General features: G+C 40.0%; 3 protein-coding genes across 5 annotated transcripts; 2 read left to right on the top strand and 1 right to left on the bottom strand.

The window, feature by feature from the left end:
- Window positions 1-217: 217 nt before the first annotated feature.
- Window positions 218-3,553, top strand: LOC125219490 (CO(2)-response secreted protease-like). 3 transcript variants are annotated; one of them, XM_048121476.1, is made up of 11 exons: window positions 218-245; window positions 420-512; window positions 599-687; window positions 775-872; window positions 949-1,104; window positions 1,208-1,319; window positions 1,384-1,924; window positions 2,004-2,350; window positions 2,417-2,531; window positions 2,605-2,818; window positions 2,893-3,553. In XM_048121476.1, exons 2-11 carry the CDS (start codon window positions 432-434, stop codon window positions 3,450-3,452), a joined length of 2,313 nt encoding a protein of 770 aa, XP_047977433.1. In that variant the 5' UTR covers window positions 218-245; window positions 420-431; the 3' UTR covers window positions 3,453-3,553. The 3 variants fall into 3 exon arrangements, with proteins under 3 accessions (XP_047977433.1, XP_047977432.1, XP_047977431.1); XM_048121475.1 differs by lacking the exon at window positions 218-245 and having other exon boundaries at window positions 370-506; XM_048121474.1 differs by lacking the exon at window positions 218-245 and having other exon boundaries at window positions 371-512.
- Window positions 3,554-4,432: 879 nt separating this feature from the next.
- On the top strand, window positions 4,433-9,852 carry LOC125222013 (2-oxoglutarate dehydrogenase, mitochondrial-like). Its single transcript, XM_048124390.1, has 9 exons — window positions 4,433-4,574; window positions 4,915-6,569; window positions 6,742-6,968; window positions 7,030-7,362; window positions 7,892-8,138; window positions 8,514-8,642; window positions 8,718-8,933; window positions 9,065-9,188; window positions 9,305-9,852. Exons 2-9 carry the CDS (start codon window positions 5,022-5,024, stop codon window positions 9,535-9,537), a joined length of 3,057 nt encoding a protein of 1,018 aa, XP_047980347.1. The 5' UTR covers window positions 4,433-4,574; window positions 4,915-5,021; the 3' UTR covers window positions 9,538-9,852.
- A 989-nt stretch (window positions 9,853-10,841) lies between these two features.
- On the bottom strand, window positions 10,842-14,557 carry LOC125220444 (SNF2 domain-containing protein CLASSY 3-like). The gene is given in 6 exon segments (XM_048122613.1): window positions 10,842-11,598; window positions 11,600-12,571; window positions 12,573-12,673; window positions 13,056-13,208; window positions 13,288-13,500; window positions 13,553-14,557. Coding segments are annotated over 6 exon segments (3,201 nt in total).
- Between the last annotated feature and the right edge of the window lie 2,064 nt (window positions 14,558-16,621).

The raw sequence follows: 16,621 nt of genomic DNA on the forward strand, positions 1-16,621 counted from the left end.
GTGGTTATGTGTAGAGTAAATTGCAATAAGTAATCAAGATGCCTCTAGATGAAGCAATCCCCAATACAGCTTCAGAATTTACTGCATTGGTTTTATATAATATTTTCCTCTTTTTCTTTATTTAACCAACCTTGTGCCGTTTTGGTGCTTAATTATATCTATTGATGTTAACTAATCATTAAATTAGGAGATGATACAATAAGGCCATAATCCTACATATCTTGTCCTGAAAGCAAGGAATTGCAGTTAAGATAGTGTCAATGTTTTTATTCTATATTTATTTGCTTGAAACATGTTTTTTTAACAGATGTCTTGTTTTAGACAAAAAAGGTATAGATGTATGCTTGTTTCAGCTATGAGTGTGTGTGTGTGAAATGTTATATATTAGATGAATATATATGCCTTGCATTTGTGAGCAGGCACAAAACACCATGGCTTCTGTGTTGCAGCTCTTCTACATACAATTCTCCTTCGCTGTTATCTGCTGTATGGCGACAAAGCCAAGGGTACAGGCAAGTGCTTAACCATTCAATAAATCTTGAGGCGTGACGAGTTTTTATAGTGTATGGAATTATGGTGGATATTTTGCATTTTGCAGCCTTACATTGTTTACATGGGGAGTTCTTCGAGTTCAAGTGCAAGCGATGACTCGTCCCATCTGCAGCTGCTGTCATCCTTGTTCCCGAGGTGAGTTGTAGTGCTAACTAATTGTATTGTTTTATTAAGTAAAGCCTCTCTCTCTCTCTCTAATACATGTTGGTTGACAATTGACAGGGAAGAGGGTGAAAGAAGATTCTTGTTGAACTCCTACAATCATGTTTTGAAGGGATTCTCTGCTATGCTTACAGAGACTGAAGCATCTGTTTTATCTGGTGTGATCTTGTTTCTACTATAGAATTGAATCTGGTTGGAAATCTCTTTTTGTTTGATTGCTGATATTAAAAGCAGGTCGTGATGAGGTTGTGTCGGTCTTCCCTGATCCGGTCCTGAAACTCCACACGACGCGTTCCTGGGATTTTCTTGAAGCTGCAGATTCTAATTCTGGATCAAGTTTCCCTTATGAGCAAAAGTCAGTTGATGTTATCATTGGAATCATAGACACAGGTATATGCATTGCTCCCTTATGCAAATCCCAAAATAATTTCCAAGAATCAATTCAATGATTCAATCAATCCCATCTTAAGATATTTGACTGAGTTGTGTTTAGGTGTATGGCCTGAGTCACCTAGTTTCAGTGACCAACAAATTGGAAAGATCCCATCAAGGTGGAGAGGAGTGTGCATGGAGGGTTCTGATTTCAAGAAATTCAACTGCAATAGGTACTTTTTCGATTTAAAATGCAATGGAATTTAACCTACATCTAACTAACCATACCTGATTTAGGAAGTTAATAGGTGCAAGATTCTACTCAAATCATCACTCCACATACAAATCAAATGAGACGAACCCAACCACGGCCAGGGGCTCAGCGAGGGACTTCATAGGACACGGGACACACACTGCATCGACTGCAGGTGGAGCACCCGTTGCCAATGCCAACTACTATGGCCTTGCATGGGGCACTGCCCGTGGGGGCCTCCCGTCTGCTAGGATAGCCAGCTACAAGGCCTGCACCGAGGATGGCTGCCCTGGCTCCATCATACTAAAAGCCATTGATGATGCTGTCAAGGATGGAGTTGACATCATCTCCATCTCCATCGGGCTGAGCTCCATCTTCCAGTCCGATTTCCTCAGCGACACCATTGCAATCGGAGCCTTTCACGCACAGCAGAAGGGCGTCATGGTTGTTTCCTCAGGCGGGAACGATGGCCCTGACCCTTACACCATTGTCAACTCCGCTCCTTGGATATTCACCGTGGCTGCCTCCACCATTGATCGAGGCTTTCAGACCACGGTCGTGCTGGGAAACGGTGAATCCCTAAAGGTAGGAACTCAGACACTACTACATCACTTCAACCAGAAATGCACCATTAATCTAAACAATTCTTCTTGTGTGAGCGCAGGGCTTTGCAATAAACTTCTCTCCCCTCACATTAGGCAAGAAATACCCCTTGGTGTTCGGAGAAGATATTGCTGGAAATTTCGCCTCAGCATCCGATGCTAGGAACTGCATACCGGGCTCTCTGGATTACACCAAGGTAGCTGGGAAAATCGTCGTGTGCATGAACGACGAGGCCAACGTTTCAAGGAGGATAAAGAAGCTAGTAGTGGAAGATGCCAAAGCAAAAGGGGTGATCATAATAGATGGAGATGAAGAGGAAACTTCCCCTTTTGATGCAGGCACATTTCCTTTTGCAGAAACTGGAGCAACAATAGGCTCTCAAATCCTCCACTACATCAACTCCACTAAGTAAGCCTAGCTACTTCCCTATTTTGCTTGAAAAAACAAATCTAATAAAAAAAACCTCCCACACAGGAATCCTAGTGCAACTATACTTTCAGCTACAGAGATGAAGGGGCTGAGGCCAGCCCCAGTTGTTGCATCCTTCTCTTCGAGGGGCCCCGGGGGGCTCACCGAGAACATCCTCAAGGTATGTTTATTAAACGATTGAGTACTTAAATATAAAATTCAAAGTGTAAGAGAAAATTGGTGGTTGGTTTCAGCCAGACATCATGGCACCCGGCGTGGCGATTCTTGCAGCAACAGTGCCGAAAATAGAAGCAAACTACGGTGCACCGGGGAAGAAACCATCTGCATTTGGCATCAAGTCCGGCACCTCAATGGCCTGCCCCCACGTCACAGGCGCCATGGCCTTCATCAAATCCATCCACCCCCACTGGAGCTTCTCCGCCATCAAGTCCGCATTGATCACAACAGGTGATCATTCATTTTTTTCATTAGTAATAACAATTTAGGACAAGAAGATGATATTTTGTATCACTATTTTGCAGCATCAACCTCGAACAACATTGGAAAAACAGTGTCAAACACCTCAGACTCTCCTGCAAATCCGCACCAAGTGGGAGCAGGGGAGATAAGGCCGATCAAAGCTCTGGACCCCGGCCTAGTAATCGAGACGAGCATCACCGATCACCTCTACTTCCTCTGCTACAAGGGATACAAGCAGCGGACGATACGGTCGCTGAGCGGGACGGGCAACTTCAGCTGCCCGGCTGGAGGGGCCGCGGAGGAGCTGATCTCGAGCCTCAACTACCCGACCATCTCCATCGGCAGCCTCAGCCGCCGAGACGGGCCAAGGAAGGTGAAGAGAGTGGCGACCAACGTGGGGTCGGAGAGCAACGCGACGTACGTGGCGTCGGTGGACGCGCCGGCGGGGCTGGTGGTGAAGGTGGCGCCGAGCAAGATGGTGTTCCGGCAGGGCGTGGAGAAGGCGGCGTTCAAGCTTTTCTTCGATGGGAGGCGAGCGGCCAAGGGCTACAATTTTGGGCATGTCTCGTGGTTTGATGGATCGCACCTTGTTCGAATTGTATTTGCAGTTAACGTTGTCTGATCATGCATTTTTTTGACTTACATAGTTGATTTTTTAAATTATGTAATTTTAAATTGTAGATTTAAAAGGTATCAATTCACAATTTACAGTGGTTTTTGGCATGGAGAGCACAATTTGCAATTGTTATTTTATTTAACTTTTTTCGGGGTGATGTGAAATCATAGTGTATGCATGATGCATGTAGTAGGCAGCGTTGGTTGATCAACAATTATACTTTTCTAAAGCTAGGTTTAGTTAATTACAAATTTCCTTTCTTTTAATACAGCTGACAATATTCTTTGTAGTGGATTATACAAATCATATGCAAAATTAGCCTTGGTTGATCATTTAGTTAATTGCAAATTTCCTTTCTTTAATACTGGCAATATTCTTGGTAGTAGATTACGTAAATTTTATGCAAAATTAATAAAGTAATCAAGTGAGATATAGAAAGAAAAAATGATTAAGGTAATAAGATTAAACTCAATAGACAGAATAATTGATCAAAAACAAAAATGAACTAGTAATTTTTATGAACAAATCAAAATAGAAAATAAAACTATTGATTGTAGATGGAGGAAATAATTTTTTTTTTGGAAAGTTTGTTTACAAATATGATTATATTTTAAAAGTTATAAAAATATGCACAAGTTTGTGCAACACAGAAATAGGTATTGAATAAAAATTAATACGCAAACAATAATTGGGGTAAGAAGCAATTTGACCATTTTCGGGCAAATAATTTTGAATTCCAAATCCAATTAGAACTTTGATCTAGGTCTGAGGAATTTTCCCTGCAAACATTGCCTCCCTCCAAAATTTGTTTTTTAGTTTGTCGACGTAATAATAATTAATAAAGTGATTTTTAATCTACTAAATTATTATTATTATTATTAACAACGATATATCTAAATTTTATTGAGAAAATTCAAAGCTGACACGTTATATTTAGACCTAGTAGTACAATTTATAATACTATAATATTCCCATTTGACTTCGAATTAAGAAATGCGCCGAAACTGAAGGACAAATGCTATAAAATGGAGATGGATTTAGAAAAAAATGAAGGAGCTGCTTAAGAAACAGGCAATCGCAGCGGATTAGGGTTTAGTCTTCGCCGGAGCATTTTTCTCTTCTACTCAGGTATTAAATCTGTACCAGACACGTTATTGCTATTAGTATTTTGGAAAAGTATTTATTTGAATTTTTTAATGTGAATATTGCTATGCTGCATGAAATCGCTGCGCCACCTGTTCCTAGCGATTAGTTTCAATATTTCTTCGCAATGACTCGATCTGTTCTGCCGATTGCGTGTAATGATCTTCATTTTTGAAATTTATGCAAAGTAGTAGTATGTATGATCGAATCGATCGCGTTTATCTATTGCTTTAAGTTGAATGACGCTTGCCATCTATTAGTACTCTGCCAATGAATGATGATGTGGTGAGGTGCATTAATGGTTGTCTCTTTTTTGTTGGATTAGGATGTTTCGGAGATAGAATGACTGTGCATAGCGCTTGATTTGGTTGGAATAGCTTCATAATATTGCAGTACAATAGTGGTTGTGGTTAACTAGATTTTGTGATAGCTATGACGTGGCTTCGGGCGGGCACTAATGTGGCAAGGCTTGCTGTTAGAAGGACTTTATCTCAAACTGGTTCTTATGTAGCTCGAGCAGGGGCTCCTGAACGGAGTCGATATTTCCATGCTACTGTTTTCAGATCAAAGGCTCAATCTGCGCCTGTTCCTCGCCCGGTGCCTCTCTCCAGATTGAGTGACAGCTTTCTAGATGGAACGAGTAGTGTTTATCTTGAGGAGTTACAGAGAGCCTGGGAGCAAGATCCCAATAGCGTCGATGAATCATGGGACAATTTTTTCAGAAACTTTGTCGGCCAGGCCGCGACATCTCCTGGCCTTTCTGGCCAAACAATTCAAGAGAGTATGCGGCTGTTGTTGCTAGTGAGAGCTTACCAGGTTTATGGTCACCTGAAAGCCAAGATAGATCCATTGGGTTTGGAAGAGAGATCGATTCCTGATGATCTAGATCCAGCACTTTATGGTTTTACAGAAGCTGATCTTGACAGAGAGTTCTTCATTGGTGTATGGAGAATGGCAGGGTTTTTGTCGGAGAACCGCCCCGTGCAAACCTTAAGGGCGATATTGAAAAGACTAGAACAAGCTTATTGTGGAAGTATAGGCTACGAGTACATGCATATTGCTGATCGTGAAAAGTGTAATTGGTTGAGAGACAAAATTGAGACTCCTACGCCTACACAATATAATCGACAACGACGTGAGGTGATCCTTGACAGGCTCATCTGGAGTACCCAATTTGAGAACTTTTTGGCTGCCAAGTGGACTGCAGCAAAAAGGTTTGGGCTTGAAGGTTGTGAGACATTGATTCCTGGTATGAAGGAAATGTTTGATAGGTCAGCAGATCTTGGAGTGGAGAGCATTGTGATTGGAATGTCGCATAGAGGAAGATTAAATGTTCTGGGTAATGTTGTTCGAAAACCTCTGCGGCAGATCTTCAGCGAGTTTAGTAGTGGTATAAAGCCTGTGGATGAAGTTGGACTATACACTGGGACTGGTGATGTCAAATATCATCTTGGAACTTCTTATGATCGCCCGACAAGGGGTGGTAAGAGAATTCACTTGTCATTAGTTGCAAATCCTAGCCACTTGGAAGCAGTGGACCCTGTTGTGGTTGGAAAGACTAGGGCCAAACAATATTTCTCTGATGATGTCGACAGAACAAAAAACATGGGTATTTTGATTCATGGTGACGGAAGCTTTGCTGGACAAGGGGTTGTCTACGAGACCTTGCATCTTAGTGCTCTTCCAAATTACACTACTGGTGGGACCATTCACATTGTAGTGAACAATCAAGTGGCTTTCACTACTGACCCAAGATCAGGAAGATCCTCTCAATACTGCACGGACGTTGCCAAAGCTCTTAGCACTCCTATTTTTCATGTCAACGGTGATGATGTGGAAGCCGTTGTTCATGCCTGTGAACTTGCTGCTGAGTGGCGTCAGAAATTTCACACTGATGTTGTAGTTGATATTGTATGCTACCGTCGATTTGGGCACAATGAAATTGATGAGCCATCCTTTACTCAACCTAAAATGTACAAGGTATTCAATATATTTCATTTTTTTATACGGAGTATATAACGTTAACAATGATATTTTTTTACCAGTTCACTTTGGTTAAAGTTTGGTACTGCAATTATCGTGCCAGACGTTCACTTTAAATATTTTCTTTTCATGGAACTTATGAAAGCCTCTATTTTCTGAATGATTTTAGGTTATAAGGAATCATCCTTCAGCACTTGAAATTTACCAAAAGAAGCTTCTGGGATCTGGCGAGGTTAAAAAAGAAGATGTTGATCGGATAAATAACAAAGTCGCATCAATTCTGAATGAAGAATTTATTTCCAGCAAAGACTATGTACCTCAAAGAAGGGACTGGCTTTCAGCGTACTGGACTGGGTTCAAGTCTCCTGAACAGCTTTCACGCATTCGCAACACTGGGTATTGCCTTCACTGACACTATCAAATGATGTATGAGGCACTAAGCTGTTTCTGTTTTCAGGGTCAAACCAGAGATTTTGAAGAATGTTGGCGAGGCTATCACCACCCTTCCAGAAAATTTCAAACCCCATAGAGCAGTTAAAAGGATTTTTGAAGATCGTGCAAAAATGATTGAGACAGGAGAGGGCATTGACTGGGCAGTTGGTGAAGCCCTTGCATTTGCAACATTGCTTGTGGAGGGAAATCATGTTAGGTTGAGTGGGCAGGATGTCGAGCGAGGTACTTTTAGCCATAGGCATTCTGTTGTTCATGATCAGGAAACAGGGGAAAAATACTGCCCTCTAGATCATGTTATGATGAACCAACATGAAGAGATGTTTACTGTGAGCAACAGGTATTTTCAGTTATTACGTTTGCTTTCTATATCAGTTCATACAAGTAAAAGCTACCTTTATTTTCTTGGTTGTACTGTTTAAGCTTTGTGCTTAGTGGACTTCTAATAAATCGTAGTCTTGTTTAATAATCCCAAGCATTTAAAGACCATACAAATTACAGAATTAAATCTTTGTTTTGCATTTTTTTTTGGGACTAGGATTGCTCTGAGTGCATTTGGGTTCTCTTGGCACTATCTTCCCTAGAGTTGTCTTTGTTATTCCTATATTAGCAATATTGTTACAACCTACAAGTTTCTTTGAAGTTTTGTGTGTGCTGGGGCAAGGATGGATTTATTCCTCATGTATGACATTTAATTAGCTTATCTGTTGTACCATGCAAATTTGTTAGATGCTTCGATTTTCATTATTACACCTTTGAACTAGCATTACTTAAGATGGATTACATCCTTGTTCTTGGCACTTACTTACAGAACTTTAAATTTTTCTAGTCCCTTTCTGACTAGTTATGTGATAATTGGTCTTGTCCAGCTCTCTTTCCGAGTTTGGAGTTTTGGGGTTTGAATTAGGCTATTCAATGGAAAATCCAAATTCTCTGGTACTATGGGAAGCCCAGTTTGGTGATTTTTCCAATGGCGCCCAGGTGATGTTTGACCAATTTGTGAGCAGTGGAGAAGCCAAATGGCTGCGTCAAACAGGATTAGTTGTCCTTCTACCTCATGGGTATGATGGGCAAGGTCCAGAACACTCAAGTGCTCGATTAGAACGCTTCCTTCAGGTAATGCTCTTTTTCTTCATCATAACGCTGCTTCTTTCATTAGAGTTTAGCTTGTATCAGAAAACCAACCATGTATGCAGGCCATTTGTCTGTTTTAGTTTGTTCCTTTCCATGTGTAGTGGAGAATATCTATAAGTCATTAGTGAATGTGTAGCAAGGACCTAAACTTATTGATGAAAATGAGGAATCATTAGTTAGCTATGTTACATATGTCCATTTTTCTTTCTGACATGTCCCCCCTGTGTCAACTTCAGACATGACATGGCTATCACTTTCATGTATTTGACATTGGTAACAAGTATAGGCTTAATATTCCAGATATATATCCTGTGTATTTTTTTCCTGGGATGTAATCCTTTTTATGTTATATTGCAGATGAGTGATGATCATCCCTTTGTCATACCTGAGATGGAATCAACCCTCAGGAAACAGATTCAGGAATGCAACTGGCAGGTGGTGAATGTGACTACACCTGCAAACTATTTCCACGTTCTGCGGCGGCAAGTAAGCAGATTTGACTAAAGATATGCAAAATTAGGGAAATTATGAACTCTCGTTCTATATTCTTTGCGATTTCAGATACATAGAGAATTCCGTAAACCTCTCATTGTGATGTCGCCAAAGAACTTGCTACGTCACAAGGACTGCAAATCTAATTTGTCAGAGTTTGATGATGTTCAAGGCCACTCAGGTTTTGACAAGCAAGGAACCAGATTTAAACGCCTAATCAAGGACCAAAGTGATCACTCGGATCTTGAGGAGGGCATTAGACGTTTGGTTCTTTGCTCCGGAAAGGTGTGAAAAGTTGTACTCCTTGTTGTGTTACTCATCACTGGCTGGTCAATTAATGCCTGTTACTTGTGTCTCCCTTTTTATTCATTTTGTTGTGTGTCGTTCGTAATTCGAAATATTACCCTTATTTGCAGATCTACTATGAGCTTGACGAAGAGAGGAAAAAGGTTGGTGCAAAGGACGTCGCAATCTGTAGGGTGGAGCAGCTTTGCCCCTTCCCATATGACCTCGTCCAACGTGAGCTGAAGAGATATCCAAGTATGTCTCAAACATGATTTTCATTCATGTTAAATTCTATATTGTTATTTGCCTGTTAAATAGTTACCTATTATCTCATCTTAACTAAATCATCGGACCAATTGCGATTCTTTCAGATGCCGAAGTTGTCTGGTGCCAGGAAGAGCCAATGAACATGGGAGCATACAGCTACATAGCACCTCGTCTTGGCACTACAATGAAATCTGTGAGCAGAGGTAATGTGGATGACATCAAGTACGTAGGACGTGCTCCGTCCGCTGCCACTGCCACCGGATTTTACCAAGTCCACACGAAAGAGCAAACCGGAATAGTCCAGAAAGCCGTGCAGCCTGATCCCATCAATATGTGATATTTATGTGTTTGGACACCGAGTTCAATGGAAATAAGCTCACTCTCCGAAGTCGATGTTGTCATCGACGGAGGACTGTGAACTAATGCCTTTCTTTACACTTTCACATGCTATTGACATTTCTGTAAGAGATGCGTTAGCTAACAACAGCAATCGATACACAGTTTTCTCATTTTTTTCCCTTTTGCCAATTGAAAAAAAGTGTTTCTTTCATCGTTGGATGATCGAGGCTACAAGAGTTGAGAATGTATAAAACTGCCACTCTTATTCGGCGGCGTAAAAACTACTCAAGTTACAAGTTTTGGTATGTGTTCACATTGAGTGATTCGTTTTTTTAACTGCGGGAAATGCTTGCTTGATTGTCTTTTTCATGTTCAACTGTCCTTGGATGATTATTATTTTCGGACAAACAATAACAATAGTATTTGTTTTCAAGTGACAGACTTGTTCTTTTTCTTACCTTGGTTCAAAATATTTGTTTTCGCAATTGTCTTGACTCACCTTTTGTGGATAACAAACTCCTACAACGACAACATATTTAATTGACATTTACAATAAAAACACACAAAATTTAATACGCAAAAATCATGAATATATGTAGTGCAGTAAATTTTTACATGATTTGAAATCTCAGTGAAATTTGAGAATTATTTTGACTTCAAGTAATGCATAAAATATTGCTGTTCACCTTTTAAAAGCCACAATGTTTCTCATATTGACCGGTTTGTTCACCTACATAATTCGATGCGTCATACCGAATTTAATTTAGGGAAAAAATGAACTCAGTGGAAAATTTTACTATGATATTGATAACAGTGATCAAGTTCAAAATTTGTAGAAAACACCAAATTTCTGCCAAATTGTTTATAAGTTTAGAAAGCATTACTCCAAAAATAAATAATTACACGTCCCACTCAAATTACTTTCTTTGGAAATATCCCATTTTAATTGTCACATTTTCAAAAATAATCACTCTCTATAATTTACTCTTAATGACGATAATGAGGTAGGGCTGCTCCTACTCGTCAATGTTATAGCCCCCTGTCAATCCCAGCAATCCTATCAACTTTGCATCACATCAAATATAGATAAGAGGAAAATGACAGCGGAAATGGGTGATGGATCATTACGCATGCAGAAGAATCCAGAATCTTGAGGGTGCCAATTAAAGTTTCTTTTTGGATATAAGTAGAAAATATCGGTGGAAGGTATAAGTAAATCATTGAGAGCTAATTGAACTAGCAAAATCTGTGTGTTTGCAACTAAATGATATGTGTAGTGAGTACTGAGTAGTGAGATCACTCTCACAACCAGCAACAACATATAAGCCCTTCCATTCCAAATGTTTTGATGAGGTCGGATTCCTTTGGTTGGGAAATAATCTTCTCAAATATCTGATCGAAATTTTCAAGGCTGCGCATGGCATCCATAACCTTGTCCTCTGCAACTGCTCCTGCATATTCACTATGCTCTTCACCAAGAGAGAATAATCCCTGTGATATGCGCTCCTTCAGATGCTGCTGCTTATATTGTCCGACCTCGATTCCAGATGTAAATAGGCGATATACATACACCACTCTCTTCTGTCCAAGACGGTAAGCCCTGCAGATTGCTTGCTTTTCCACTGAAGGATTCCACATGGTATCCAGCAGCACAACTCTTGAAGCCCCTGTCAGATTTATACCCTCCGAGCAAGCTCTCTCAGATGCAAGAAGCACCTTTGCTTCGCTTGTTTCATCATTGAAGCGATATATGGATTCTTGGCGTTTCTTCTCATCAACCTGTCCATCAATGTAAACCACTTCTCTTCCTTCATTCCATGAATAAATGGACCCAAGCTGCTCTTTGATGAATATAAGAGAGTCTAAGAACTGGCCGAAGATGAGCACCCTCTCACCGAGTGCATCAGCAAAGCGTACTAGGTTCAGAAGAAACCATGCCTTCACCCCAGCATCAATATCCGTTGCAATCTCCTCTCTTCTAGTGAAGTACTCCTTCACTACTGCACGTATTGAAGGATGAACAGAGACTAGGGATACCATCCGAATCATCTTAAACATCTTTCTCTTTGCAAGCTCTTTCTAGCAGTGGCTGTTGAGACTTTGTTGGATGCAAGAATACTAGCGTGTGCCTCAGTCCGGGAAGCTTTTCCTCTAGCACAGTTCCCTTGTGCACATGAATGTATGGTTCGAGCACAGTCCTCATCCCCAACATCGTGCCCCTATTTATGCCAGATGAGTTGTCCAAATTCTTCCATCTTGGTCCACGTACACTGTTGTCCTGATCTGCAAACTTTGGATTTACGACGCACAGAGTGTTGAATAGCTCCCTGAGACTGTTTTGGAATGGAGTGCCTGACAAGATGATACGTCGCTGTGTTGAGACTTTCGCCAAGGCCTTCCATATCAGGCTATTGTTATTACGAGGTGTATGCCCTTCATCAAGCACTAAAAGGGTCGGCCTTTGAAGAAGCACCTCCCTGATTTTCTTATGCTGCAAACTTTTCCCATTTCTTCCTCCAGCAAGCTTCTCAAACAGTTTGTAGCTGACCCCTAAGACGCTACCACCTCTCTCCCAGGAATACAATTTAAGCAGGCGAATGCAGTCTTGATTTAAGACTCCACTCCCAATTTCCTCAAGAACCTCAGTAGCAACTGTATGTTCTTTTCCGGATAGCTTTTTCTTATTTAAATTATGAAAATCTATGTTGAAGTTCCATTTCTTGAACTCAGCTTCCCATGTCAGAAGCATCCCTTTAGGAACTATGATCAAGGGGCTGCAGGCTGGATACAGCTTCAGGAATGACTGCAGGAACACTATGGTGAGACGAGTCTTTCCAGTGCCTGGGGCATGTGAGATTATGCACCCTCTTGCATCATCAGCAAGAGTCTGCTTCAGTTTCTCAAGTTTAGTGTCTCCTGCTATGTTTCTCCACATGAACTCGAAGCCCTCCCGCTGATGAGGGTACAGTTCTTCCTTAACACCAGGGATTAAATCCCATACTGTTCCTTTCATACAACTTGTCGAACCAGGGTATACTGGAATCAGTGCCCTCAAATTGAATCTCGCTTAAGTAGGAGCTTTGGAACTCATCACGGTAATACCTCTTGTCTCGCCCCTCCCAAGTTGGTACATGCTGCATGAGACGAGGAGATGATAACATAACAAATCATGGCATCATAGAAAGAGCAGCATGTATTAAGACAGTGCACATGAGATGAAGCAAACCACAACAACGATCGAGATGACAATATAAAGGACAATGCCATCCCTGCCCCATGGAGACGAAGCTGAAACACAGTATCTATCATTTTTAAACCATCAAACATCTTCCATATCTAAAAATCATCACACAAAGTGCACCATAATTCCCTAATTATGACCATCATCACAAACAACTATTTTATTAGATTTAGCTGCACAAGATAGTCCCTAAAATAGGTAGCCACAAAGAAACGCCCACATTTAACAAAATGAAACGAAAAAACATCCTACTACAAGAAGTGGAGATCACTTACAAAAGGTGGTAAGACATGCTTTATGTCCATAATCACAACATCACAGTTTTTGCAAATGAGCCCTATCTGTTCATCAAGAATAGCTTGATGCTTCCCTCGGCAGCAACAACTTCCATCAATCTCCACACTGGTCTCAAGCTCATCACTCTCAGCCTGAGAAAGGATACCAAAAAAGATTAGAAACTTATTCGAATCGAAACAACTTGAAGGTGAAAAAGGCTTTACAGCTTACCACGGGATTAGTGCAATCGATTTGTCGTAATCCTAACTCTAGATCATGAAAGAGTTCATCTATGAACTTTTCATGCTCTGATTTGTGTGGAGGGAGCACCACCTCGTCCTCAAATCTGAACCTCGAAGGAAGGGCACTCTCAGGCACATAATACTTCAGAAATTGTGTTGTGCTCATGAGACCTTGTTTCACTGGTTTGATCACTTTGATCATCTTCATCATCATCATCGCCACCATCATCATTGTCATCAACAATAACCGTTACCAGCTTTGTAGGACTCTCTTTTGTGAGATGCTCTCTCTTCAAAGTGTTTTCAGCAACAGCATACTCATCATCTGATGATTCAGAAACCGAAGACTCGCCTCCTTTATAGTCATTATCTTCCTCACATTCACAGGCAGGCCCATCTGATACCTCCACAGAAACATCTGAATCTTCCACACCATCTTCGCCACTGTTGCTAACATCATCGTCATCGTCAGTAACAAGAACATTTACTTGCTTTGCAGGACTCTCTTTTCTGAGATGCTCTCTCTTCCTAGTGCTTTCAGCAACAGCATATTGATCATCTGATGATTCAGAAACCGAAGACTCGCCTCCTTTATAGTCATCATCTTCAGAGGCAGCCTCATCTGAATCCTCCACAGAAACATCTGAATCTTCCACACCATCTTCGCCACTGTTGCTAACATCATTGTCATCGTCATCGTCGTCATCAATAACGATAACATTTACTTGCTTTGTAGGACTCTCTTTTCTGCGATGCTTATTCCTCCTAGTGTTTTCAGCAACACTATACTCATCATCTAATGATTCAGAAACCAAAGACTCGCCTCCTTTACAATCATCATCTTCCTCCTCAGATTTAGAGGCAGGCTCATCTGAATCTTCCACATCATGTTCGCCACTGTTGTTAACATCATCGTCATCATCCACATTCATACCATCATTCTTGTCAAACGCTTCAACACCATCATTCTGCTCCAAATCCGATGCAATCAAAACCTCTTCAGAATCGGCATTCAACGTTTCAACACCACGATTCTGCTCCATATCATCGCTAATCAACGTCTCAACACCATGATTCTGCTTCATATCGTCGGGAATCAACGTTTCAACACCATGATTCTGCTCCATATCATCGGAATTCAAGGTTTGAAAAGCAGCAGCAGCATCATTCTTCTTCTGCTTTTGTTTCAGGTCGGCGTACACCTGTTCCCAGTAACAATCCCACTGGCCTCTAGTTCTTTTTCTTCTGGTGACCTCCATTCTGTTTCTTCTACCAAAACTCCCTCGCTCTGATTTTCAAAAAAAAAGACCTAGAGAAATGTAGAGTAAAGGAAGTAAATATGTAGACACAGAGAATATGAATCGCTGCAGCTGCACCAATCATAATTCAACCTATTTATGTTTATCTAATTAAACACGCCATTACAGGAAACACAGATTTTTTAATCACAATCAAATCTTGAGTTGACATAATTGTCGTTAATTAGTTGTCGTGTACTGGACAATTTTCGGAACATTTAAGCTTAAAAAGTCAAAAAATAAATTATTGCACAAATTCAACTGACTAAAATTTTCACTCACCCCAAAAGCGTGCTAATTAAAAAAATAAATGAACTACACATTTAGTCTCTAGTTTTAAAAATATATTCTCATATTCCTGGATTTCAGTCTTAATCATACTAGGTCTTTTTTTACTATTTATAGCAAATTTTGGATGAAAATATCCCTAAAGCAATTTTGCAGCTGGAGGGCAATTTTATCCATTTATAAAAATGAGATACTTGGGTACTGAGTACTCCCTCCATCCGTTAAGAATATCGGTTCATCATTTTAGTCCTATTTGCCATTTTGAATCCTAGTTCCCAATTGTTAATAAATTGTAGGTACGTCTTATTTTCCGCTAATTCATTATACTCACATTCTGTTATACTCCCTCCGTCCACAAAAAATAGAGCATATTCATTTGTGGAAAGTTTTCAACAAATAATAACCCTACACATCATTCCACCAACACTACTTCTCACTTACTTTTTCTCATCCTCTCTTACTTTTTTTCCTTCTTTCTTACTTTACCAATTATACATTAAAACACGTGTCATACACCAATTGCTCTATTTTTTGTGGGCAGAAGGAGTATAAAAATAGGTCTCGCATTCCAATATCTTTTCTCAACCACTTTTTTTTATACTATTTATTAAAACCTGAGTCGAACTCAAATTAGACTTCTAATGGCGGACATATGAAGCATGATATTTTCTCTATTTTTCTCTCGCATAGAATTTAATATTTTCTTACAGTATAATTTAAGAGCATGACTTCACTTTTTCAATCACTTTATATCAAATATCTTTTACTCTCTTTCTCCTTCTCTTAAACTTTTAAAAAATATAAAATTTAAATGAAAATACTGACATTAATATAAGTACTTCATTTTATTTTCTTAGTGAAATTTGATGTGGCAATTAGAAAAATAAATAAAAGATGGAAAATAAGTGATGAAAATAATTAAAAGGTTTATTTGATTAGATCCATTTAGGGTGTCTCCGGTGGCGCCCCTCCCACTCGCCCCTCCCATTAGCCCTTCCCATGCCACGTCAGCACTAGCCCTTCCCATTCCACTGCCACATCACTAGCTCTTCCCACTGCACTAGCCCTTCCCACTCTCCCCCCCCACTAGCCCTTCCCACAATTAAATTAATTCACAATTAAAATTTAAATTCACGAAAATAAAATTTGTTGGAACATATATACTAAAAAGCATTTTTCGAGTTTATTTTGAATTTGATAAATTGCTTGTATATTGTAAACACTCTTCATTTAATGAGAATAATAAATGTTTTCTTCATACTGTGTATTTTACTTTAATGGGTATTGACCGTATTTAATTATATATTAAATTATATAATTAAAGCGCCGGAAAGTAAAATCAGTCTAAGTCTTCTACATTGAAGGTTGGGTCGTGGAACAGGTCATCACAGTAGGTGGCCCAACCGGTACCTTGTAGAAGTAAAACTTTTTCACAACCTAGATAGGCTTTGGCTACCTATCGTGAAAGGTTGCAGTGTCCATCCGAAAGTCGTCTTTACCTTGAGAATGACTAGTGACACTGGTGTGGTATAGCATTGAATGGATCTAAAGTATAGACACGTCTTTGTTGCTATCTACTGTAAGACGATGTCTTGGAGATTTAATATTTCCTAATCTTTGTAATAATATAGGACACACGTTATTTAATCATACGCTGCTTTGACTTATCAATAGGTGCGGGTTTTTCGTAACCCAATATTCCTGATATCTTGGGTAGTAGTAATTAATAACTAGTAT

Source organism: Salvia hispanica, chromosome 4 (assembly GCF_023119035.1).
Source record: "Salvia hispanica cultivar TCC Black 2014 chromosome 4, UniMelb_Shisp_WGS_1.0, whole genome shotgun sequence".
NCBI classification, from domain to species: domain Eukaryota; kingdom Viridiplantae; phylum Streptophyta; class Magnoliopsida; order Lamiales; family Lamiaceae; genus Salvia; species Salvia hispanica.